We start from the raw sequence: 25,780 nt of genomic DNA, 5'->3' as shown, positions 1-25,780 counted from the left end.
AATAATACAAATGCCATTAACGAATGCTTAATAATTAAAAAATAATTTATAATTATATATTTTTTTATTGATTAATATAGTTTTAACGAATAAATATATTTGCTTATCAAACAATTTTATCGTAATGACGATATAATTTGTATTACATCATAAATTATTATTTCTTCAAGAAAAATTATTATTTATTAGGAAAGTGATATTGATTAGATTAACAGATATTTGGATGTTTTAAACGTATAAAAGTGTAAGAAATACTTTCACCAGTTGTCAGATCTATAGGAGAAAGTGTGTTCGCCCTCCGTTTCGCCCCTATAGTAAGCAAATGGACCATTAAAGAAGAAAATAAGGAAAACGAGATGAAAATTGTAATTAATAATAATAATAAAGCGGAAATATACTTATTGTTTAATATTAATGAAACTCGTTTCATTTTGTTTAATTTTGTCAATTTTTTTTCATTTTCTATTTTATAATAATGATTAGGTGAATGATTGCCATCTTATACATATGTAGATAATATTCTTCCCATTCATAAGATTTTAATTTACGTTAACGCTTTGTGATAATTCTACAAAGAATATTATAAATATTATAAAATAAAATTATAAAGAATTGAAATTAATAGTATATTGTTTTATTAATTTCGTAATTTATTTTTTAAGAAATATGCCAGAATTTCTTTCTTAATTTATTATGAATTTTGTAATTGAATAAACAAAATTATGAGAAAAAAAATCTTATACTTCTTTTTCTTTTTATATTTTTTTTTTAGAATTGTTCTACTAAATTAATTGCAATAATGTATTTTGACCAATATTTTGAAAAGATTTGAAGAAAAAATGAAACCTATTAATGTATTAAAGTTGAATTTGTAAATGAATCAAAATTTTTTTTAATTTTTTTAAAAAAATTATATATATAATATATTTATTGTCTATGATTAATAAAATATTTGCATAACCGTATTGAATTTTATTAGAGTTTTACATAAATACATTCTATATATATTAAAAGAGAGAAATAATTTTTAAAATATAATAAATAAAATATAAGCAATTTTCTTTAATACTTATTATACCTATTTTTTAAAAATATTTTATATTTATTTACATATTCAAATTTGAATAAAATTAAAATTAAAATTTTATATAATATTATTAAAACAAGAAATTAGAATAAATAGAGGATGTAAGGAATTCATGGAAATGTTTTTTATCTACAAATGTGTAGTATTGCATATCATAAAAGTATCATAATAATAAATAGAGTACATATTGAGTAGATTTTGTCAGATTTTGATATTTTATATATATTTTTATGCAATATTAATCATGATTTCACATTATACTCTTTTTATTGGTAAAAATATTTTTACTAAAGTAAAAAACATCAGTCATTTCTCAGTCAATGCTTTCAGTGCCTCATCGATCAACGATGTGCCGGAACTATTGGAAATAATAAACGAATGTTTTTTACAATTTTGTTATAGTAATCCGGTATTCACTCACTGTCGACAGTGTAACATTTCTTAATAAATTTTTTATGTTCATCATACATAATTGAAGAAATATTTATCATATTTTTGTACATCTTTCAATAAACAATATTGTTTAAATAAAACTGAAATTTACATTATATACGACATACAGAAACCAAAGATACACTTACTAATTAAATAAATAAGTAAGGTAACAAAGTATAAAATTTTTCTATAAATATTTTTTGGAATCTGTATTGTCGTTTGCTATGTTAGTTAATGAAGACTAGAATATATTTTCTAAATAATTTAAGAATATAAGTATATCATACAATTTTGTAATGTATCGAAACAAGTATCTTGTAATAACATGATCCAGATGATTTTTCATAATTTTAAATACATTAACAATATATGTATAGTAATATCATACATTTTAATGACGCAACTTTGGTCACGTGGTCTCAGATATTTTGCGAGATCGAATAGTTTTTTTATGTTTCACTGGTTCCGTTGCACTATCATTATCAGATATTGAAGAATCTCTTAACGTTTTTCTTCCGCGTCCCACATTTCTTTCTTCATTTTCAGATCCAATAGATTCTCTATTTGATTTCCGCCTTTGACGTTGTGGAATTTGATTCTGAACTTCCATAGCTTCGCGGATATGTTTTCGTTTTGCCTCCCAAAACATTTCTTGTCTTTGTGTAATTTCAGGATATCTAAATAAAAAAAATTAGTAAATGGAATAAATTTAATATCTTTCATTCCTATTCCTATATAATAATATAAAATTATTGATACCTTTCAATAAACTCTTTAGTAGGTGGAATAATTAAATGCCATCCCTTTTTAGGTTCATGTACTGCTAAATTTGTAAATATTTCTTTAATTTCGTCAGGAGGTAATTTAATAACAGATGAAATTGTTTTCCGATCTAGGAATTCATGTTCCGTGAATGATAATAACTGAAATTATATAAAATAATAATTTTTTTAAAAATACAATAATAATTTTTTTTTATAAATCATTTAATAGATATAACAATTACAACATAATCCCTAGCTCTACACATAAATTCTGCCGGAATGCCATTCTGTGATGATACAGTATCCTTTGGATATATAAGTTCACTATTTACAACCCAGTTTCCTTGTACTAAAACTGCTACTTGTTGTAAATATTTTAAAATAGCTGCTGTTTCTTGATCTGGTGATAATATTGATCTTAACTGTGTAAAGGATATTACTTTAGCTATAAAAAAATTTATTATTAAATTTATTAAATAATAATTTAGATATTAAATTTTAATATAAACTTAAAATAAATTAAACTTTAATATATTAAATTTCAAACATAGATTTTAAAAAACTAACCATCTTTCATAAGTATTCTAATTTGATCAAGAAGAGGTAAAGTTCTAATATAATTGAGAGATGTAATATAATTGGAAATATCTGATTTTAAATAATGTTCTTCCTTTATACGTGGTGCTAATAATTCTAAATATTGCTCAGTTGATACATTTAATGTATTTACAGTTTCTTCAGTAGCAGAACAAAACATTTCTAAACGTGTAAGCTGAAAATGTATATTAGCAATTAATACAATAAATATTTAATATATTTATTATATTAATAATATAATATATTTATAATATATTTATATTTATAATATATTATATTTAATATCTATTATAATAAATATTTCAATAATAAATTTATAAAAATAAATAAAAATATTAACCTCTGATTGAGTGCTATTTACTGGAATATAATTTGTATGAATCCATCTTTCTTCTAAACTTTTTTTAGTATGATGTTGAAAAGATTGCTCTTGCATTTTTTTCATAAATTCAGGTTTTTGTCTAGCAAAAGTTACACTAACTTGCTTTGGGCCTTCTTCTTCTTCATCATATTCTATATATATTATAAATTATTATTAACAAAAGATATCATATATAAATTAAACTAAATCAATAAAAAATTATTAAGATTTACCTTCACCCATATTTTTGGCATCTTCTCTTACACGTTTATCAGTTTTATCTAGATAACTAAATTGGGGCCGCATTTGAATAATTCCTCTCAATGGTGTTATATGTAATTCTCCATCTTGAAATATACCAACTCCATAATTAGAACAATTTGGTAATGCTCGAGAAGATTGTAATACTGTTTTGTCCATAACATTACTATAACATAAAATTTATAATATATATAATAAAATAATTAAATAATTTATTTATGTAATTATAATTTTTCAAATACCTATCAAATGCTCTTTCATCATCTTCTTGTTCAAGTAACTTTGAATCTCCATCTGCATTTATTGCAATTTGCTCACCTTTACTCTGGTCATAATTGACACTATGTGTATCTATTGCTACTTCTATGAGAACTTCCTGATTTTCTGGCTTTATTGAAGTTTTTAAGAACGTTGCATTGTCATAACCTTCCTTTGTGGGACGGACGGGATATTGGAAAATAAATAACTTATCTGCAAGTGTTTTTGATAGAAATACTGGAATCTGAAAGAAATTCTTTTCTGCATATCTTTAAATGCATTTGTATTCTTTATATTTTTATTTTTTTAGTTTATATAATAAAATATAACTGTGTAGAAAAAATTTATTTAAAAATAATAAAAATACATAAATCGTTATTTATAATAATAATAAAAAATTACAATTATAAATAAAATATAATTTAAATACATAACCTAAAATTAACCTAAAATTAAACAATATAGAAATGTATTTACGTACCTCTTTAACCACTGGATCGCTTTCATTTTCCATTGCATTAATATTAGACATTTAAATAATAGATATTTTATATTTATCGTTTAATGCTATTTAATGCTTCTAATACAAACACTTGTTTTAATACAACACGTTTTTAAAGTAGATAGTTGAGATAAAACATATGTAGTAGGTAGATAAAAACAGTATATGCTATCCAGAAGTTAATGCAATGAAGTGCAATATTTATATAAATTTTCTCATTAATTATTTATGTATAAAGCTATGTAATAATAACTATAAATATTAAATAATGTATAATATTAATTAATTATTTAATTTTCGTATACATTTTTATCTAACGTTTTTATAAATGTATAATTTCGTAATGTTTGCACTTTATCACTGCTACCAATGCAACTAAATTTCACAAGTTGTCAGATACTGTTTCGTATTGGAAAACGTGAATTTAATGTTTGTAAATTTAAATATAGTGATTTAATTTGTTATAAATCATATTTAATTTAAAAATGATTTATAATTATGTGTATAATAAATTATTTAAAAAAATTCAGATTTAAAATTTAATAAGACTTATTATTATGATCATTGTCATAAAAGTGCACTAAAAATTCAATACGGAAATTTTATATTATATTAAACAGTAATATTATAATTATTTTAATTATGTTTAAGTGTAATGTTATAAAGTATTATTTTTTGAACTATCAATTATAATTATAATATATTTATTTTAAATTATAATTAAATAAAAAATATTAAATAAATTAATAAAATGACATCAATGTTTGATCAGTATGAACAAGCATCTCAAAGATCAAAACAAGTACATATGCCACCAATTCGTCCAGATATTGTAAGTTTATGTGTAATATAAATTTTATTTAATTGAATTAACTTTTCTTTTTTGATATTTATAATGTTTTAACTTTTATATTAAAAAATCATGTAAAGGGAAGTTTTATTTAACTTTTAGAGTACAGCTGGATTTATCCAAATGAAATTTCAAGATGATGGGCCAATATTTATTAAGCAAAAAGTTAATTTTTTACCATCTGACAAAATTTTACATTTTGTTGTTAACAATAATATTATTGTTATTGCCATGGCTAATAATATTCTTTTACGTATTGACATGAAACAACCAGATTCTCCTGAAGGTTTATTTTTTTTGATATTTTTAGTAAAATTTCATAATATAAAACATAAATTCATATAAAGATATTTTTTCTCAGAAATCGATATATCTAAATATGCCATAAATATGGATATGTCAGGAATGTTTCTTGATCCTTTTGGTAATCATTTATTAATAGCTTTAGTTTCAAAATCTCAAGATAATCCTCCTCCTGAATTATTTTATTTACACAGAAAATCAACAAAATTAAAACAGGTAAATATAATATAAATGTATAAAAAATATAATATATCAAATATATGTTTATATATCAATTTATATAAATGTTCATTTTTAAAAGAAATATAGTTTCCAAGATTTATTCATTTAGGCAAGTAAATTCAAAGGACATGAGATTACTGCTGTTGGATGGAATTTTTCAAATTCTTCAGATACTACTACAGGTCCAATCCTTTTAGGAACTTCAAAAGGTCTCATTTTTGAAACAGAAATTGGTTTAGATGGTGATAAAATATTTAATACAAGCTTGGAACAATATTGGCGTCAGGTATAAATAAAATATAGAAATAAATTTTTAATATCACTGTCAGTAAGCATTATCATTTCATAATAATAGAAGTGTTTCCTTTATACCATTATTCATTATGTCCAAAGCTTCCTAACTATTTACCTCTTTATGGTGTCAAAGAGGTAGAAGGATTGGTGAGTTAGAAATTATACTTTTTGCATGTGCAATACATCTGTATGCTAGAAACACAGATATTTATGAATTCTTAAAAATAATTTGATAATAATGAAATAAATATTTATAAAATTATAATCTTTAATTATTTTAATCTATGCTTATTATAAATTTTGCTGTTTTCATATCATAATCATATTTTATATTGTGTTGTATATATTTTTGTACAATTAATATTTAATTCTTATTTATTTTAGGTATTTGATATAGGAAAAGATAGTAAACCACCAATTACTGGTTTAGAATTTCATAAAATACCAAATACTGACAAATATGTGATTATTGTTACTACTCTTATGAGAATTTATCAATATATTGGGGCAGTACAAAATCCAGAAGAAAAACCTTTATTGCAACAAATTTTCAATAAATATTTAAATGTGCAAGGTAAATTATTATTAATATATGTATATAATTCATTAAATTATATTTATAATATTTATAATTTATATTTATAATATTTATAACTTATATTTATAATATTTATAATTTATATGATTATATGATATATAATCAAAATAATTTTTTTATAGAAAGCTTCAATGAAGTAATAAATCATTTGTCTTATTCTAAAATTCAATTTTATTATCCCACACTTGGTAGTTTACCAAAATCTTTTGGTTGGTTAACTGAAACTGGTATATTATATGCTCAGGTAATTTTATTGTTATTTATCTTAAATACTTATTTTTTTTATAAATTTTGTATATAAATTTTATTTTTAAATAATTTATATTATTTATTTAGATTGATCCAAAAATAGATCCAAAAAGTGTATTAACAAATCAGCAAATGTTAATTTTTCCTGAAGCAAGTCTGATGGGAAGCAATATATCAAAAACAACTTCTGCACCATTATCTTTTGTTTTTACAGAATTTCATGCATTATTACTTTATACAGATCGTGTAAAAGGCATGTCACTTTTGAATCAAGATTTAATATTTGAAGACATTTATAATGATGTAAGTAATGCAAAATACCAAAATTATAAGAAAAAGAGTATAAAAACTAACATTGTTGATGTAATTATTATAAATTAATAATATGAATTATAAAAAAAATATTTAATTTTTATAGGCAGTAGGAAAACTTTTAAATATTACTAAAGATTATGTAACACGTTCTATATGGGCTTATAGTGAAAGAGCAGTATTTAAATATAAAATTAATAAAGAAGATAGAAACGTTTGGCAGGTAAAATGAAATATAATGAAATGAAATGTATATAATATTCATTCATATAATGTAAACTAATAATTAATAATATGAAATAATAAATATATATATATATATATATATATATATATATCATTTAAATAGGTTTATGTTGATAAAGGCGAATTTGAACTTGCAAAACAATATTGTAAAGATAATCCAGCACATATAGATCAAGTGCTTGTAAAACAAGCGGAAATGCTTTTTAAAAATAAGGAGTAAGTTAAACATATAAAGAAGTTATATATCATTTATTTGAAACATTATAAAATTATTTTATACTTTATGTTATAGATATGAAAAAAGTGCTCTTATTTATGCAGATACTCATTCATCATTTGAAGAAATATCTTTAAAATTTTTACAAGAATGGCAAATAGAAGCTTTAAAAACATTTCTTAAAAAGGTGTTATATTTATTACTTTAAGCAATTTAAATTTTAAATGTTTAAAATAATTGAATTTTTTACATCCAGAAACTCGAAGGATTAAAAACGCAAGATAAAACGCAAATAACCATGATTGTTGTATGGGTAATTGAATTATTCATGAATCAAATGGGCGTATTACGAAGTAACAATTCATCTTATTTACATGATTCACAATATTTAGAATTGCAAAAACAATTTGATAGTTTTCTTGCAATACCAAAAGTTGAGGTATTAATTAATCTATATCTTCTAAATATTTTTCTATTGAAAAATATTTGAAATAAAAAAAATTATTTTAATTTTAGGAATGTATAAAAAGAAATCGTAGCACTATATATGATTTAATGACAAGTCATGGTGATAAAGATAATCTTATTCGTTTAACAATAATGCATTGTAATTATGAAGAAGTAATACGTCAACATTTATATAAAAATAATTATTTAGAAGCTCTTGAGCTTTTAAAGAGTCAAAATAATAAAGAACTATTTTATCAGTTTGCTGGTATTCTTTTACAAGAATTACCACGCCCTACAATGACTGCCTTAATATCACAAGGTTCTTTATTAAAACCATCTAAGCTTCTTCCAGCTTTAGTATCTTGTAATAGTGATGAAAAACATGTAAGATATATTTTTTTTTAATTTTATCTAGATTTTAAATTTTATAACAATCAATTAGTATTTAATATTATAGGCGAAAGAAGTAATCAGATACTTAGAATTCTGCGTTTATAAACAAAGTTGTCAAGAACAAGCAATTCATAATTTTTTATTGTCTTTATATGCCCGTTATAAACGAGATGAAGTAATGCGGTATATTAGTTCTCAAGGTGATTTTTTAAGTGATATATTTTCATTAAAAGTATAATATTTCTAATGAAAATTTAAATTAGGACAAGACATAAATATGGTACATTATGATGTGCATTATGCACTACGATTATGTCAAGAAGTTGGTTTAACAGAAGCTTGTGTACAGTTATCTGCTTTACTTGGATTATGGACAACAGCAGTTGATTTAGCTTTAACAATTAATGTTGATCTTGCTAAACAAATAGCTGCTATGCCTTCAGATCATGAATTAAGGAAAAAATTATGGTTAAAAATTGGTAATTAAGAATATAAATAATTTTAAATTTTATATTTTAATTCAAATTTCTAATTGTTTTAATTTTAGCTGAGCATGTGGTTAGAGAAAAAGATGATATTCAACAAGCAATGGAATTTTTACAATATTGCGATATAGTAAAAATAGAAGATATACTACCTTTTTTTTCAGATTTTGTTACTATAGATCATTTTAAAGATGCTATTTGCAATTCATTACAGGTAAATAATTTTATAAATAATATACATGATAATATAATCGTAGTTTTGATAATTTCCTTAATAGTTATTAATATAAGTTAAGAAAAGCAAAATCAATTTTTAAGAAACTCAGAGTCTTTTTATCTATTGAATGTGATATACAAATGATTGAAAAGATTTAGTTATTAAATATAATGAATATAACTAATTAAATATAATTAATTAAATATTCATTATACATATAAATATATTTATCTTATATTTGATAGGAGTACAATCAGCATATTCAAGATTTAAAAGAAGAAATGCAAGAAGCAACAAAAGCAGCAGAACTTATTAGAAAAGATATACAAGAATTCCGAACGAGGTAAATAAATAGAAATAACAATAAATTATTTAATGATGTATATATTATTAAAATTTTTTTAGATGTACGTTCGTAAATACAAAAGACACATGCAATACTTGTAATGTTCAATTACTATTACGACCTTTTTATGTATTTCCATGTGGACACAGATTTCATAGTGATTGTCTTGTAGCTGCATTAACACCTATGTTGTCAATGGATCAGAGAACAAAGTTAGCTGATCTTCAACGACAACTTACTGCTCTTTCAAACAGACCTGAAGATACTAGATCAGTTGGATCTGTATCTTTATCTACAAAAGATCAAATAAAAACTGACATTGATGAATTAGTAGCCTCTGAATGTTTATACTGCGGAGAACTTATGATAGAGTAAGTTATTTTATTAATTCATATTTAATATTTCAGATAGATTAATGTAAAATTCATATTTCATATTCAGATCTATAGATAAACCATTTATTGAAGAAGAAGATTATGAAAGAGTAATGAAGGAATGGATATGAAAAATGTGAAGTATTTTAAAATACTTTAAAACTTTCTATATTGTATAAATGTATTTATTTAATATATATTATACTTTATTCATACTTAAAGATTATTTATTTCATACATGCATTATAATTATTTGTAACTTAAAATTTTGAGTATATTATTAAGTGTGTACATTCAAAATATAAATTTTTAAAACACTAAATCACATTAAAAAATATTAATTTAAATATGCCCAAAATAATAGATTATAATAATAATTTAATAATAATAATTTTTTAATTCAATCCCAAATGTAATTCTGCTTCTTTATTTCTTTTACTCACAGCTTTATTCCCATAAATATAATATCGTAAAGGTTTATTTGTCCATTCTTCTCCATAATTATCTATACCTATTCTACGACATTTGACAATATTGATTTCTTCTATTTCATCATTTTCAATCCACAAACTTTTCCAAGAGCATAAAGAATATTTACTATGATTTTTATGAAGCTGGAAAGCTATACATAACTTTGATGGGCCATTACATAACTCATATGTTTTTAAAACTTTTGAAAGTTTTTTAGATGTATTTGATAATCCCTTTGAAGTTCGTTGATTAGTCATGTATTCAATACCTTCTAAGGGTTCAACAGCTCTTATTAAAACAGCACACCCTTCACCTAAAATCTTACCAGATTTTTTTTATGGAAGAGAATTAAATATTAAAATGAAAATCATCATTAAAATAATTATATTTAATTATATTTTTTAATTATTATATATTATAAGCATGTTCTTCACATTTAATATCTCTATGACTAACACTAGAACTTCCTAATACATAATATCTCCACATTTTTTGTTCATTATTTGAATCATCAGAATTTGCTGCTACAATAGTAGTTGATTTTATATGAGGATCACATTCTATCCATAAATCACTACATTCATAAATCTTTTTTTGATTGAAGCTATCTTCATCAATAACAAAAGCTGTACAAATTTTAGTTGGACTGTTACAAAGTTCATATCTTTTAAAGCTTCTGACATTTTTTACAATTTTCTTTTCTTTTTTATTTTTCTCTGATTGCATATTTCTTAATAATTCCATATAATCAAGGCCAAGCATAGGTTCAACTGCTTTAATTAATACATGTGCTCCTGACTCTAAATATTTTTTAATACCAACCAGTTTTTTTTATCATTTAGAATATAATATTATATTGATTTTGTTTTTATTTTTTAAAATTAATTTTTATTTTTCACTCACCTTGGCTAGATATGTTGAAACAATGATACATTCCATATGTCATATATACATATATAGTACCTGGTGGCATATACATTGGTATATTACGAGGAGTAACTTTATTTTGATATGTATGAGATGCTTTATCAATTACTCCTAAATATCCTTCTGTTTCAACAATTCTACCTTTTAAAATAGTTCCATTTTCTAAACAACGAACTAATATTTTTCCTGAATGTATAAGCATACATTAATATTAGATTATAATATTATACAAAAATTAAATAATTATTACCTAATAAACTTTGAGCTAATTCTTCACAGGGACAATCAAAAAATGAATATGGTAGTCTATTTGAACATATTTCTTTTTCCCATACAGTCAATGGAGGATCTTCCAATTGTTTTAATTCTTCTTTCATCATTTTAAGATCCACAACTGCTCTTGTTTTATTTTTTGGAGGAGGTATACTTAATTCATATTCTTCATTAACTTTTTTTTTTCCTATATACATAAATTATATAAAATATATATTAATGTAGATATTATAATATAAGATATAGATATTATTCTAAAAAACTTACTATCTCTTAAACTTTTTAAATTAAGCTTATTTTTTTCATTCTGCTCATGATTTTGAACATCTTTTGATGAAGAATTTAATATTTCTGCTACATTAGTTATTTTCTGATTTTGTAAATTTTTATTTTTGACCAAAGAATGATGTTCAGTATCCTAACGAAAATATTTAAGAATAATTTAATTATTTTATTTAAAAATAATTCAAATAAATAATCAAATAATTATATTAAAAAGTACAAGAAATTATACATAATTTAAATTAAATAATTTAAAAAAACATTTTTAAAAAAAGAGAAAATTTTTATTCAAATTTCTTATTATTTTTATAATAGAAAAAGAGATATTAAAAACTAAATGTTAAAAAAACTGATATTTAATTATCAGAAACAATAATTTTAAAAATTAGAAAATAACAAACCTTTAAGTTATTTTCCAATTCATCTTTATTAAATTCATCATTTTTTTTTTCGGCAGAATATATTTTTGATGTTGATCGTATTCTCTTCATTAGTAAAATACAAATCGCGGAATGAAACGTTATACAATTGTCAAACGTTTGCCGATTAACGATTTCTATAGAAAATAAAATAATATAATATAATTTTTAATATTGCTAAATTGTTAGGTTAGAACGATTTATAAAGATTCAAACATAATGAAGTTTTCCCGCAAAATATAAACATCAGTATTACCACTTTAAAAATGGTTCAAATAATATGGATAATCATAGATAATTTTTATCTATTTTTTTTTATATATATCAATTCTCATATTGAAATGTAAGAAAAAAAGCATTATTTTAAAATTTAATGTTAAATATAAAATAAAAAATAATATATGCGAATATAGTTTATTTATAGTAAATTAATTAATACATACGATTGCTTAGTATTCCACGATTGACGAACGTTTTTAGATTGGATATTATGGACAACATTCGATTGAAAAATAACGTCAGGTATGATAAGAAATTAAAATTTACTTCTTTAATTAATTACAAAATAATATCCGAACTATTATATAAAGATTCTCGGTTACACGGTTAGAGGTGTACATTTGATTATCTTTTCTAGCATTTGTTTTTAATGAACAAAATCGTAGATAGCGTTTATCATTTTTTTTGAAGTTTACTGTTGTATTTGTCGTAATAAAGTAAAATATGAAGCACTAGAGTTGAATACCTGAAATAATTTAATTTTTATATATTTTAATTTTATAATATATATAATATATAATATAATATATATATTTATTTTAATTTTACTAAAATTAATAGTAAAGTAAAGATAATATTTTCGAAATTCAATAGTTTGAAATTTCTAAATTTCTAAATTTTCACTATGAAATTTTTTTATTTTGATTTTTTATGTTTTTTCTTTCTTCTTTAAAAAAATTGATAAAATATTACTTACACTTGTCAATGTACAAATAGATAATGTTTGGAAAGTTAATGCTGTGATACGACAATATTGTTGCGACCTAACAATCATAAAACAAAGATATTTCTGATAAATCGGGGGAAGATTATACCACGGTATATTGAGATAGATTACATGTCCTATTTCTTGGCTTTCTTGAATAAGGATTTCACCAGGCCAACACCATAATAAAAGTTGTATTCCCATGGAAATGAAATAAGATATAAATTTCAGTAGATCAGCATTCGCTGAATCATTATCAAGTATTGCGTATCCACTTAAACAAATTTCAATTCCGCTCGTAAGAAGTTGAATGAAAATGATAGGAGTAAATAAATTATTCATTTTATTTACCACACTGTATAAAATTAATATCATTATTAAAAATAAAAATTAAAAGAAACTGTTATAATTTAATTATATTATATTATATATTTAATAATATCTATAAATATATATATATATATATAAATAAAGAAAAATAAAAAACAAAATTGAAATTGGAAAAAATATTCACTGTATTATTTGTTGATGATGACGAATACATTTGATTAAATCTATTTTTAATTTTTGTATGTAATTAGGATTGCAATTTATTTCAATTCCAATATTATTGATCCAAATATTGATCAATTTAAATTGTCCAGATACATGTAATATAATAGTCATAAGCGAAGTATCCAAGCCAGAAATGACAGCAGCACAAATTGAAGATGATATAATTTGATAAAAAAATGCAATTTCGAAGCTTGGAGATGTGGAAATGTCTGTTCCATACCTAATAATAATATTAAGATATTATAAATTAAATAGGACAATTACTTAAAATGTTTTAATATCCATATGAAATAATATTTATATAATAATTTATAATTATAATAAATTAAATATTTGAATGTAATAAATCTTTTTATTCAATAAACAAGGAAGACAAATATTTTAATGGAAAAGGATGATTTGTACCAAACAATAAAAGGTAAATGTCGATTATTTTCAGTGTTATTGGCATTATATTCGAATTTAAAATAATCAATAGCCGCAGCAATAGAGAATGTGAATACATTGCACATGCAAGATGAATAAAAAATTATCGAAAAAATTCGTGCCCAATAAGCGAATTCTTCGTAAGGTCTTTCTTTAGAATCATTAGAAGAATTCCACAGACTTCGTATTTTGTAATAAAGTGAATATGTTTTTTCTCTTCTCGCTATTAGATATATCATTTTAAATAATACTTGTGTAATTGTTGTTAAAACACAGCCTATCCCTAATTTGAGAAAAAATTTAATTTTTATTATTAAAAGAAAATTATTCAAAGAAATGTGAAATTTAAATTTAGTTAGTTATTAACTCTATTAAGTATTTACCTGCTATGATTTTTATATTTTTCCAATTCATTATTATTATTATAATTTCAGGTATGAAAAAACTACTAACTACTATTAATCCAAATATCAAACGAACATATGCAAATATTTTACTGAATATTGAACTTTTCTCATCGATAGGCCACATTCCAGCTATACTACAGAAAATCTTATTTGGTAGTATATAATAATCAATCGATTTATTAAACGGTTTTTTCATATTTCCCCTTTATGCAAAATTTGATGTTTGCAACTAAAATATTTCCTTATATGCGTATTTCAACGAAACTTCTTCACAGGAAATTCTTTATAATTTAAACTAGATAAAATTAGATACCAAAACATAGAATTTTATTTCCCCTTCATTCAAAACATGTTCAATATTATTGTCATCGTTTTGTATATCCTTCTCTATTTCATATAATTTTTTATTTACAGTGTAATGAATAGCTAACGTTGTAGAGGGAACGAACATTGTTGTAATATAGTTGGAACTTCAACTGTGTTTAGTGCATATCGAATTATAATATTCTATAGATTCTTTAAGAGAAGAACAGTAATAGTATAAAGTTATTTGTAATTTTTTGTGATATCTTTTAAGAAAAATATAATTTCATTACATTACACAAGAAAGGTAAAATAATATTAATAATAAATTTAGATTAATTTTTAGATTTAAGAACTTTTTTCATATTTCTTGAAGATATATTATGTAAGAATAAAATGAAAAATAATAAAAAAAAAGAATGAATTTTTTATAATCTAATTTATAAAATACTAATTTATATTTATTTGTATAAATATAATATAATGTATATTTTATATGTACAAATTATGTACAAGATATAATTTTTTGATTTTTATTTATTTTTAATTTATTTATATTTATAGATAATATTAGTATTAGATAAAAGAATATAAATTATAAAATTAACAATTTTTAATGTATTATTATTTTTTTATTGACTGTTGTTGAATTTGTAAAAGACTTTGGCCTTTTGTTTCTGGGATGAAAAAATAAATATATGGTATTGAAAGTGATAGGCAAATACTATATGTCCAATACACAAATTTATCATCAACCAAATCTAAAAAAGGCTGGTAAGTTTTTGTACTTGCGAAAGATAATAAAGCGTTCATACAACTTATAAATAATGAAGCTATGTTTTTCAATTTTGCATTGAACATTTCACCTAAAAGTGTGTTTGGAATTGGCATTAATCCAGAATAAATGAATAGATTAAACATTAATAAAGAAATGATCGGTAACCATGTCAAATTTTTAGAATCATATTCTAATGAAAGAAGATGGAAATGCAATCCTAAAAGTGCTAAGGATACTGATGTTCCTGTACTGGATATTATTAATAAATATCGTCTACCTAATTTATCAATTAATAATGTAGCTAACAAACCTGAAAAAATCGTAGACAATGCAAGAATTGTCACTATTAAACTAGGTGTGATGCTAATTTTACTTTTTGTTAGAATTATTTCTGTGTAAGAGTTCACGGCACTGTATCCACTTACATAGGAGAATAAGTAGAGACCAATTATGATGAAAGGTTTCTTTAAATTACCTGAAATAAAATAGAAAAAAATTTGAGGTTGATCATATATTTTGTCATTAGTTATTAGTTTTTTTGATATTTTAAATTTTCAATATGACGAGAATAGAAGTATGAAATTTTTTAAAGTTCAAAATTTGTTTATAGAAAATTGTAAGAGAAAATTAAACTATCAAAAATATCACTTTTAATAGATATGACCAAGATAACGATATTATATATATTAACGATATTAATTTCAAAGAAATAATTTCAAATATTTAATAAATATATCGAAGTGAAGTGTTAGTAATGAAAAACATGGAATTTCTGAAACAAATTAAACTTGTTCTTTGTAAACGGTGGATTCTTTTGTTGTTAACTTTTATGAAAACATTCAAGTAAAAAGAGAATCATGGATACTTGGTGTGAGGAACTCCTTCAACTTTAGGAAAATATTAGTTTCAGCTCCGTCGACGAATTCTTGAAGATCTTGCATCTCGGCTTTGACGTCAGCTTCTCGCCTAAACCACTTCAAGGATGCCTCGGCCTTGTCGATATCCCCGTGCAAGAGGTAATGGTATGGCGATTCAGGTATCAAACTGAAGAGGATCATGAAGAGGATATTCGGAACGAGGCTCACGTACCCGAACATCTCCATGGACAGATAAGGACCCATTGCATTGCCCAAGAACATACCAATGGAAGATGCATTCACGTTCATGGATATCTAAGACGTGACCATAGATATGATTTTATCAAATAGAAATATTCATATGAGTAAAAAGAAGTGTATATCTTAAAATATCAATTTATGAAATAATTTTTGATTCCTTAAACGTTATGATTTATCATCAAAAATACTATGTTTAATATAATAGCTAGTAAATTTTTTATATACAATATTATTTATAGTAGTTATAATATTATTTATATAATTTTTATTATTTATTATTATTTTATTATATTATTGTATATATCAAATTATATGTGCATATATGATATATTCATGCATATATGTCAATATATGATATATTCATATTTTTAAAACGTGAATATCTCTCATTTTTATAGAGTATTGATTTTGATATTACGTTTAAGAAGTTCAATTAATTTAATTGAAATTTAGGAAATAAGATTATTTAATAATTTTTGACAAAAATAGAAAGAAAAGAAAATATTTTTTATTCATTTTAATCTCATAAGTGAATTATTTTATACGATATATGAATTTACCAGTGATCCACGAATTTTGGGATTGGCAATTTCACTTAGATATAGAGATATTGAAGACCATATCATTCCTGATGCGATTCCTGAACAGAATCTAGAGATGTAAAGCCATATGACCGATGTAGCACATATACTGAATATCCAACTGATTGTCATTGGTAGTGCACTAAATAGAAGCACTATTTTTCGTCCCATATATTCTGAAAATTATGTTATGACAAATTAAAATTACATTTACCTGAGAACAAGATGACCACAACTCAGTCACCACAATTAGTGGATCACTGAAATTTTTAATTTATTTCTTACACATTTTATCTCGGGATTTTTGTTTCAAAAATCAGGAATATGTTTTAATATATTTCGAATATATGTACGTATTTCAATAATAATTTCCTATCGATATTACAATTATTTGTTTGCATTTGCTTTTCTACGTACCACAATTTCGTATCATGTTTTTCTACAAGTGCTGAGTCGTGGCTGCCTTGTTCTTATTCAATTCTCGATTAACAATGTTGATCACCATTGTTTGCCTTGCTTGGTTACTTGATCGTGTGCTGCAAGAGAGTATCGATCAGGTCAACTATGAATATATACATGTATATGTGTTTATGAAAATTATTGAACATTTCTGATATATTGAACAATTTAAATTACACAGATTTCGTTTACTAATTTGATCTAATACATTATAGACATTCTTCAAGTTCAAGTATGTCTTCATGATTTGCGATTGAAGAGGGTAAAATTAATAGATCAAATGAATCTTCTTTCTGACAATGAAGAAATGGCCTTACCTTGACACAGTGCACTGAGCAAAGCCCCGACGAAGCGACCAAGATTTAAAAGGGATGCTACCCAGGATGCTTCGGTATCTGTCAGTCTCAAAGGCATGTTCGCTTCCGTTGATGTCAGTTGAGCCAAGTATGGCGATGCCCAACCATTCGCGAGACCACTTCCGATAATAGCTAAGCAGACTGTCACAAACGGCCATGAAACAGTTGTGTCAACGGATGCGAGAGTAATTTCATTAGCTCATTCATAGACATAGCTCTACAGGCATCTTGTGTATGAAATACGGCGTATTTTGATATATACCAGAGATTGTATTAGAACGTCTTGATCAAGTTTAATGTTAACCAAATATTGCTTTTGTAAACTTTCAAAAAATGTGACTTATTTGATTTGACAATAATATATAATCGTTTAACGGAATTATTAAATTTATAAAAACTATAAAATTATTAAAATATTTTATTTCTATAATTATTATAACACATGCAGTTAATCAAAATTTATATTAATTTTTATTATTTGTTTTTATATATCATTCTATTATATTTACTGTCATTATTGTTAAATTGATAACTCTATTGTTATTTTTGTTTTAATACTTACGTATAAATGCAGTTAACTGTTGTGGCCAAGTTGTGATCTTTTTATCTATACTTTTTTTAGGATTTTCAATAGACATTTTGTTCTTGGGATCAAACGAGATCTATCCTACTAAGTTGGGTGAAGTTATCCAAACTGACTCATATAATTCGTGAATCTTATAGCAGGAAGACATTAGTCGAGATCGGAAGATTTGCATCTCGATAAGATACTTGATATATTTATGCCATGCCCATGTGATGTATGCCATGCCTTTATGTATGTATATTTGTTTTGCGAACATGAGGCATAAAAACTCATTATCTTGGAAATTTCTGTTACATTTAGTTAGATTTTTCTTATCTTCGACTATACTTTCCTGGTAATAATCAAAGTACGCTTTGAAATTTCTGAAAGATATCAAGTCATATAAATATTCATCAGCCAGGATTGACAGTTTTATCACAAGATCACGTTACAAATAACTAGTAGCAATATTAAGAATTACAGTTTTGAAATTTATTGCAGCCATAGAGAAGATTAATGTGTAAAGATAGAATTATATCATTCGAGAACATTGGAATTTAATTAAAATTATTTTACACAAAAAAAAGTACAAATATTATAAATTAGATTAAAAATTTTATATGTTATATTATATTTTATGAAATATGCAATCAAGAAAAAGATAAAAGTGAAAAAATACAAAAATCTTTTTAATTTTATATTATTTCATTAATATATAATGCAAAATAATGCAAAATAATTAAATTTTTTTCATAAGAATTTTTCATATTCTTGATATAATTCTTGAGAAGATTAATATATCATAATCATCACTATCAATGTATATTTTATAATTATAATTATAATTATAATTTATCATTCACTGTATATATTTGCTAAATGTGATTGATATTAAATTGAACGAAAATTTGACGATTCAACATTGTTTTACTGCAAATTCAATATATATATATAAATAATTCAATCATATCAATAGTAATTAAATTTGATAATTAATAACATTTTTTCTTTTCTAATTATTTTTTATCATTTTAGAATTAAGAACGTTTAAAAATGAAGAAGGAACAATGTTTATCAAGCGATACAAGTATTCCAGATCCTTTAAATTTTTTTGCGAAGAAATACAGAGAAACAATTCCTGAAAATAAAAGGTAAGATTAAATTTTTTAATTGTATTATAGACAAATTACGTTTTATTTATCTAATATATTTTATTTTTATCACCATTATCTGTAATTTATCGTAAAATATATAATTTTATTTACATTATTTATTATAATTGTCAGTAAATTAACCGCCAAAGAAATGTTAATGCTATTGACTCCAACTTATAGTCAGTTAGATTGTTTACCAATCTCAGAAAGATATAAAAACAAAATAAATAATAAGGAAAATCCTAAAATTTATAATGATAATTATGAAAAAATTGATGAATCTCTTAAAAAAATATTTGGTACGTTAAATAATATATTTTTAATTATATATTTATATATCATTAAATTGATATTATATATATATATATATAAAATTGTATATCATACCATAATTATTTTCATTAATATTTATACCTTAAAATATTATTTGATAAAGTATAGTAACAACAAAATATTATAATAAGATAATTGCAATTTAAAAGAAGAAGAAAGTGAAACACTATGTTGCACAAGTATAACAGATGAAGAATTGTCATTTGATAGTATATGGCTAAAAAAATGTTTAAAATTTCCATTAAAAATGGCGATAAAAGAAATTATATCAAAGAAACCTTATGATCCTGTTGGTTATCTTGGATTTTGGTTATTAGATTATAGAAAATTTCAAGAACGTAATCAATGGCAATTAGAGAAAGATAATGAGCTACATTATCTCCGATCTTTAATCAAGGAAGAACCAGTATATTTTCTATATTTATTTAATGATTTTTATATTTTATTTTATATTTTATTATTTTTTTAATTTATATTTAGGTATATTTATTAAGCACGTTAAAAATATATTAAGATATACTTATAAATTTTGTAAACTTATATATAATGATATTATAAATTATAATATCATTATTTTTTTCTTATTAATAATAAATAAAAACAAATCTCATATAAATAAGAGCAAAAGAAAGATAGTTTAAAATGTTTCAGATACCTAAAGAAGAAAAAGTTTCAATAGATAGAAGAGAAGAAGAAGAAGAGGAAATGCATGATTGGAATTTTAAACATTACGAGACTATATTGAAATAAAATCATAATAAAAAAGTTACTTTATCATTTTATAATCTTTATTATCATTTTCATCATTTATAAAATAATAATATTAATATATTTCGATATTAATTAAATTATACAAAAGTAAATTTTCATTATAGATAATGAAATTAATAATTTGATTATTAAAATAATAAAATATTAATTGCAATTAAAAAGAATAATAGGAAGTTTTGAAGATACATTTTTATATCACATTATTGATATGAAATTTTATTTATTTTTCTATATCTATTCATTTTATAATAATATATATATATATATACTTTTGTATTAACAGGTCACTGTCTGACCATATGATAGTGTTCATCCCTTCGATCGACGGAACAATCCCTTTAAATTTCAATATATCGTTCCTAGATGTCTCGACATTCGACTGTTCAGGAAATCGCATTCGTATAGTCTCGTGTATTTCCGTCGTCGGGTCGTGGTTCCCATGCGAAATTGTGCTCAGTTCGAATCGCGCAGCCGCCCCCATAGTTTGGTGCGCGGTTAATCGAAAAAATGCACTAAATCGCGAGTTTGGATGGAAAGAAAACATTTCGATTTTGTGCGATCAACATTGCTCCAGATATGAGAATTGGCTAACAAGAGAATGACGTTAGCATATCTCGATGCGAATGATATAGCGAAAATCGCCTTGAGTGCGATTCGATTGTTATTGACGCGAGGGTTGGTTGCGCGGCCATGCCAGTTGTTGGGTCAATGGCTTAGCCGTCAGATGGCGCGGTATTCGTTTCGGTCCACCCTGCCTGCGCTGGAATGCCCTCAGCGAGGAGCTTGTCGACGCTGCCGTCTTTCGTGGAGCTTTTTTCCACGCCACGATCAGGTGATTGGGCCAAAAACCTTTTTAGACCCTATCAACCGTTTCCTAATCACTAAGGAACATTTGTGAATAGACGTGTAATTTGGGAAATGGATATGTGAACGCGCCAGCCGGGTGGTCCACTTTACGCGTACGGAGGTGCTGTGTTGTGTTGTGCACCAGAAGGCGGTTCCAGTGCACTCTACTTAATCGTATCTTATCATTTTATCGTTCGACAGTGTGATTATGTTCAAGATCCTGTGTTACTTGTATTTCAAAGCTGTGTTATGATCGACAATTATTAGCTAAGAGAAGAAGACGAGGACGCGGCGGGCGACCGAGTTAAAGCAGAACACGGGAGTGTCGTCCACCATTTTGGCTGCGCGAGGTTATTCGATGTGTGCACCATTCTCATTGCACGTTCGTTGTTTTCGTGCTTTTCATCACATCAAATCATTCACGATGCTTATCGAATTATCTTGTGAATCGGGGAACAATTGGAAATAGTGTGTGAAAAAATAATTGTAATAAGATGATCTCCTAAAATCGACGCTAAATGGAGCAAGGCGAGGGCTGTTTTCCTCGTCGCAATCTCGATGCTGTCAGCTGGTCATCGAGTGGCAATGCTGGGAATTAACTGAGATCGTGGAATTCAATTATTGTGTGATCGGTACGTGTTACGAGTGATCATAATATTGGAAAAAATATCGTGGATCTAGGAAGTAAACCACAGCGGAATAAAACGATGTCGCTTAAAAGTGGGTTACTATAAGTGCCGTCCCTGCTACTGATGAAAAGCGACATTCATTATAGGATATCCTGTGCTTCGTTATTGTCATTTATACTTGATTTTGTTGTATTTCTCGATGCTGATGAATTTGTGAGATCGTTTCGGGATTGCAGCTGATCGCATACGACGTGTCCGAGGTGGCAAACTGTATGGAGCATCTCGAGTGCCATTAACCTCGTTTCGTGGCCACCTCGCGGCGAAACGACTCCCGTTCCGCGATTTTTCTGCGGACTTATGTTCTCGCGGCCCGCGTTTTAACGGAATGGGAAATGGGCGCCGTGATTAATGATGAGAAATCTGTGGTGGGACGAGTCTTGGAATCGTGGCGTTTGGACACGATCTATATAGTAAATTCTCTGTGTTAAAACGCGGGAAACGATGAAGACATTCGCGTTACTTGCGGATTCATATCGAACTGCGCGCGTGTTACGACTGTAAGACGATAAAAAGAAGCATATTATCGTCGTTCTAGTGTTCTTAACGATTTTTTTTTCTTTTGATCATAATGATCGAATATACATGGATGATGCTATTATGCATGGTGAAATACTGTTTTGTAGGTAGGAATAAACAGTGACGGAAGGAATGGTGAGGAAGGAAGAAGGATAGGATGAACTTATTGTATCGCTGACACGGATGAAACGAAACAACACGATGGAAACGAAGTGACTATACTTTTTTTTTTTTCTTGATCTCCTGGATGGGTTCTCCCATCGGCGTAGTTTTAGATGTATCGTGCGATTATTCGACTGAAGTGAACTGGTTCGGTGTGCTCTCTCTCTCGATCAGTGTTCCGTGTGTGTGTAGCGTTTTTGCAGCTGTTTTGACGAGGATTACGTGTGCTGTGCACGTTACTCCAATCCATCAGAGACATGTGAGTAATGTTATCAGAATTTCTTTTTTTCCCGCTGTCTTGATAACACTTTCAATGGATAACGTACATTGCTAAATATAATTAAAGGATTACTTAGTCAAATATTTCCCGTTTGATATTTCAGATATTTTATTTTTCATTTTTTTGATACTTACATGAAATATTGTAAAAATTTATGACATATAATATATCAATAAATTAAATTTGTAATTTATTCGAATATATTCTCGTAAATTATAAATTTTTTTTTATATATCTAACAATATGGAATTATGTAATAAATTAATAGATTTTTTATTTTTATAATAATTTTTATAATATTTTTATATAATAATTTTTAATAAGTAAATAATTAATTTATTTATTAAATTGGTTAATTGCATAATTCGGTATTATTAGATGTATAAAAAAATATGCTTATAATTTGCAAGAATATATTCGAATAAATTATAAACTTAATTTATTAAATTAAAATAATGAGTTTTTATATAAAAGCAAAACTATTCTTAGACAATAAATTGAACGAGAAAAAAATAATAATAGATATTAAAGAAAAATGATACAATTATGTAACAGAAGAATAGAACACAATTATTAACAAAAAATAGTTTTTAACATGTTAATTTTACTCTTGTTCAAAAATATAAACAAAAGTAATATCCACTCAAATATTCATAAATTTTTATGAAAAATTGTTATTTTATTTTTTTTTAGAATTAAGTTAAATTTTTTAATTGTCTTTATAGTTTATTCTTATCTTTTTCTTGTCTTTATAGTTCTATTTATAAAATTTTGTAAAGTGAAAATTCATATTTTTTCATCATTTTTTTTAATATTTGTGATTTGTATTGAATTGAACAATTTTTATTTTCTAGTTTTGTTGTCTTATTAATATTTATTTTAAAATTAAAGTTTAACTAGTATCAGAATATTTTTTTTTTGATTTATTACATATTTCTAGCAATTAAATAATATCGATAAATATAAATACGTGATTTAGTGATGATCTAAATTCGTTTTTATATTAAATAAAGTTAAATTGTTTAATATCAGATGTTTTTTTAAATTTATCATGATATATTTGTATTTTTAATATTTGTAAATTTAATATTTATAAATTTTATAAAGAATTTCATTTTAATTTTTAATCGATATTTTTGAATAGCTGATTATAATAGCTTGGATTAAATATATAATATTAAATATATAATAATTTGAATTAATTTATTTAATGTAAAGTTATTTAATTCTATTCTTATTTATATTCTATATGCCAAGTGATAGAAGATGGATCTTTATCATGTAAAATTAAAACGAAATATTGTAAAAGTAAATATTTACTAAATTTGAACTAATCATTATCTATTATAATATAATAATAATATATAATATAATAATACAATAATATAACAATAATTTTAATTAAAAATAAGTGAGAACAAAATAAATCAAATTATGATAAATTATAGTTAAATTGAGTTGTAGAAGAAAAACGAAATACAGTAAGGGAATTTCAAAGGGAAATAATCTGTTTAAGATCAGACATATGATAAGTTGGAAACTTATCGAAAGTTTTGCCATTTTCTTTTTTGGATTATTTTTTTCACAATTCTACATCTCACTACTTTTACATATAATTATCAAATGTTATATATCATTACATTCATCATTTATTTATTTTTAGAATATTATACGAGAGTTGTAAAAGTATTAAATATGATTTTCAGAAATACACATTGCATTAATCAAAATATTTGAAAATTAAAAATAAAAAGTTTCGTTTCATTTATCATAATTTATTTACAGATTATCAGGTTTTTCACAATTTGAAAAATAATATGCTTTAAAAATAAATCAAACTTTGTATTCTAATTTTTTTAAAAATGAAGAAAAATTACATAGCATGTATCTGGAAATTTTTTCTTTTGAAAATATAAATAATTTTTTGTTCACTTTAAAATTTTATATGAAGTATCATATAAATAAGCTCATTATATGTAGAATTACAAGGTAATACTTTACTTTGTTAGAAATAAATACTGTAATAGAGTAAATCTTCTCTTAATATTAAAGAAAACTTATGCTTATTAATAGTAAATTTATTTTTATCTAGAAATTTGATAATTTAGTTTTATTAGGATGATTTATTCTAATATTGAATGAAAAAATATTCATTTTATACAAGATCAAAAAATAATAGAGAATATCAATGTGATATTTATTATTATTCCAAAAGATCACATAAAGTTTTTATATATCAAAAAGAAAGAACCTTTTATATCTTTTTTTTATCTTTCAAGAATAGAATACAGCATTAAAATTTG

At 24.1% G+C, this 25,780-nt stretch overlaps 6 protein-coding genes across 10 annotated transcripts; 2 read left to right on the top strand and 4 right to left on the bottom strand.

The window, feature by feature from the left end:
- Positions 1-1,225: 1,225 nt before the first annotated feature.
- On the bottom strand, positions 1,226-4,573 carry LOC122715593 (DNA-directed RNA polymerase III subunit RPC5). The gene is made up of 8 exons (XM_043937888.1): positions 4,245-4,573; positions 3,748-4,007; positions 3,478-3,671; positions 3,224-3,396; positions 2,854-3,058; positions 2,529-2,731; positions 2,282-2,445; positions 1,226-2,199 (listed from the first exon to the last, which is right to left on the bottom strand). The coding sequence occupies exons 1-8, from the start codon at positions 4,293-4,295 to the stop codon at positions 1,932-1,934; spliced, it is 1,518 nt and encodes a 505-aa protein (XP_043793823.1). The 5' UTR covers positions 4,296-4,573; the 3' UTR covers positions 1,226-1,931.
- A 330-nt stretch (positions 4,574-4,903) lies between these two features.
- Positions 4,904-10,086, top strand: LOC122715592 (vacuolar protein sorting-associated protein 18 homolog). The gene is made up of 18 exons (XM_043937887.1): positions 4,904-5,097; positions 5,218-5,401; positions 5,477-5,634; positions 5,750-5,926; positions 6,319-6,508; positions 6,655-6,776; positions 6,869-7,084; positions 7,200-7,316; positions 7,443-7,555; positions 7,632-7,743; positions 7,813-7,995; positions 8,073-8,390; positions 8,464-8,599; positions 8,663-8,878; positions 8,947-9,098; positions 9,347-9,444; positions 9,507-9,818; positions 9,889-10,086. The coding sequence occupies exons 1-18, from the start codon at positions 5,017-5,019 to the stop codon at positions 9,950-9,952; spliced, it is 2,949 nt and encodes a 982-aa protein (XP_043793822.1). The 5' UTR covers positions 4,904-5,016; the 3' UTR covers positions 9,953-10,086.
- A 111-nt stretch (positions 10,087-10,197) lies between these two features.
- On the bottom strand, positions 10,198-12,842 carry LOC122715505 (putative 3-methyladenine DNA glycosylase). Of its 3 annotated transcripts, none has more exons than XM_043937748.1 (6): positions 12,637-12,842; positions 12,176-12,330; positions 11,760-11,910; positions 11,470-11,679; positions 11,196-11,405; positions 10,198-10,605 (listed from the first exon to the last, which is right to left on the bottom strand). In XM_043937748.1, exons 1-6 carry the CDS (start codon positions 12,692-12,694, stop codon positions 10,217-10,219), a joined length of 1,173 nt encoding a protein of 390 aa, XP_043793683.1. In that variant the 5' UTR covers positions 12,695-12,842; the 3' UTR covers positions 10,198-10,216. The 3 variants fall into 3 exon arrangements, with proteins under 3 accessions (XP_043793683.1, XP_043793682.1, XP_043793684.1); XM_043937747.1 differs by having other exon boundaries at positions 10,552-11,092; XM_043937749.1 differs by lacking the exon at positions 12,637-12,842 and having other exon boundaries at positions 10,552-11,092; positions 12,176-12,383.
- Positions 12,799-15,227, bottom strand: LOC122715506 (putative odorant receptor 92a). The gene is made up of 5 exons (XM_043937751.1): positions 14,543-15,227; positions 14,139-14,442; positions 13,693-13,953; positions 13,170-13,533; positions 12,799-12,938 (listed from the first exon to the last, which is right to left on the bottom strand). The coding sequence occupies exons 1-5, from the start codon at positions 14,760-14,762 to the stop codon at positions 12,885-12,887; spliced, it is 1,203 nt and encodes a 400-aa protein (XP_043793686.1). The 5' UTR covers positions 14,763-15,227; the 3' UTR covers positions 12,799-12,884.
- Positions 15,228-15,462: 235 nt separating this feature from the next.
- Positions 15,463-18,889, bottom strand: LOC122715511 (facilitated trehalose transporter Tret1-like). Of its 3 annotated transcripts, none has more exons than XM_043937759.1 (5): positions 18,123-18,230; positions 17,849-17,882; positions 17,326-17,522; positions 16,513-16,819; positions 15,463-16,122 (listed from the first exon to the last, which is right to left on the bottom strand). In XM_043937759.1, the coding sequence occupies exons 3-5, from the start codon at positions 17,515-17,517 to the stop codon at positions 15,494-15,496; spliced, it is 1,128 nt and encodes a 375-aa protein (XP_043793694.1). In that variant the 5' UTR covers positions 17,518-17,522; positions 17,849-17,882; positions 18,123-18,230; the 3' UTR covers positions 15,463-15,493. The 3 variants fall into 3 exon arrangements, with proteins under 3 accessions (XP_043793694.1, XP_043793692.1, XP_043793691.1); XM_043937757.1 differs by having other exon boundaries at positions 15,464-16,122; positions 17,764-17,882; positions 18,123-18,237; XM_043937756.1 differs by lacking the exon at positions 17,849-17,882 and adding an exon at positions 18,724-18,889 and having other exon boundaries at positions 15,472-16,122; positions 18,123-18,302.
- On the top strand, positions 18,220-20,948 carry LOC122715512 (the record flags this gene model as incomplete). The annotated part of the gene is given in 5 exon segments (XM_043937760.1): positions 18,220-18,346; positions 19,762-19,877; positions 20,013-20,202; positions 20,326-20,619; positions 20,865-20,948. Coding segments are annotated over 4 exon segments (666 nt in total), but the record flags the coding sequence as incomplete, so codon positions are not given.
- Positions 20,949-25,780: the final 4,832 nt, after the last annotated feature.

This window comes from Apis laboriosa, unplaced genomic scaffold, assembly GCF_014066325.1.
Source record: "Apis laboriosa isolate Shangri-la unplaced genomic scaffold, ASM1406632v1 scaffold38_cov145, whole genome shotgun sequence".
In the NCBI taxonomy this organism is placed as follows: Eukaryota; Metazoa; Arthropoda; class Insecta; order Hymenoptera; family Apidae; genus Apis; species Apis laboriosa.
Note: the sequence above shows the minus strand (reverse complement) of the source record. Positions and strands in the feature narration are given on the sequence as shown.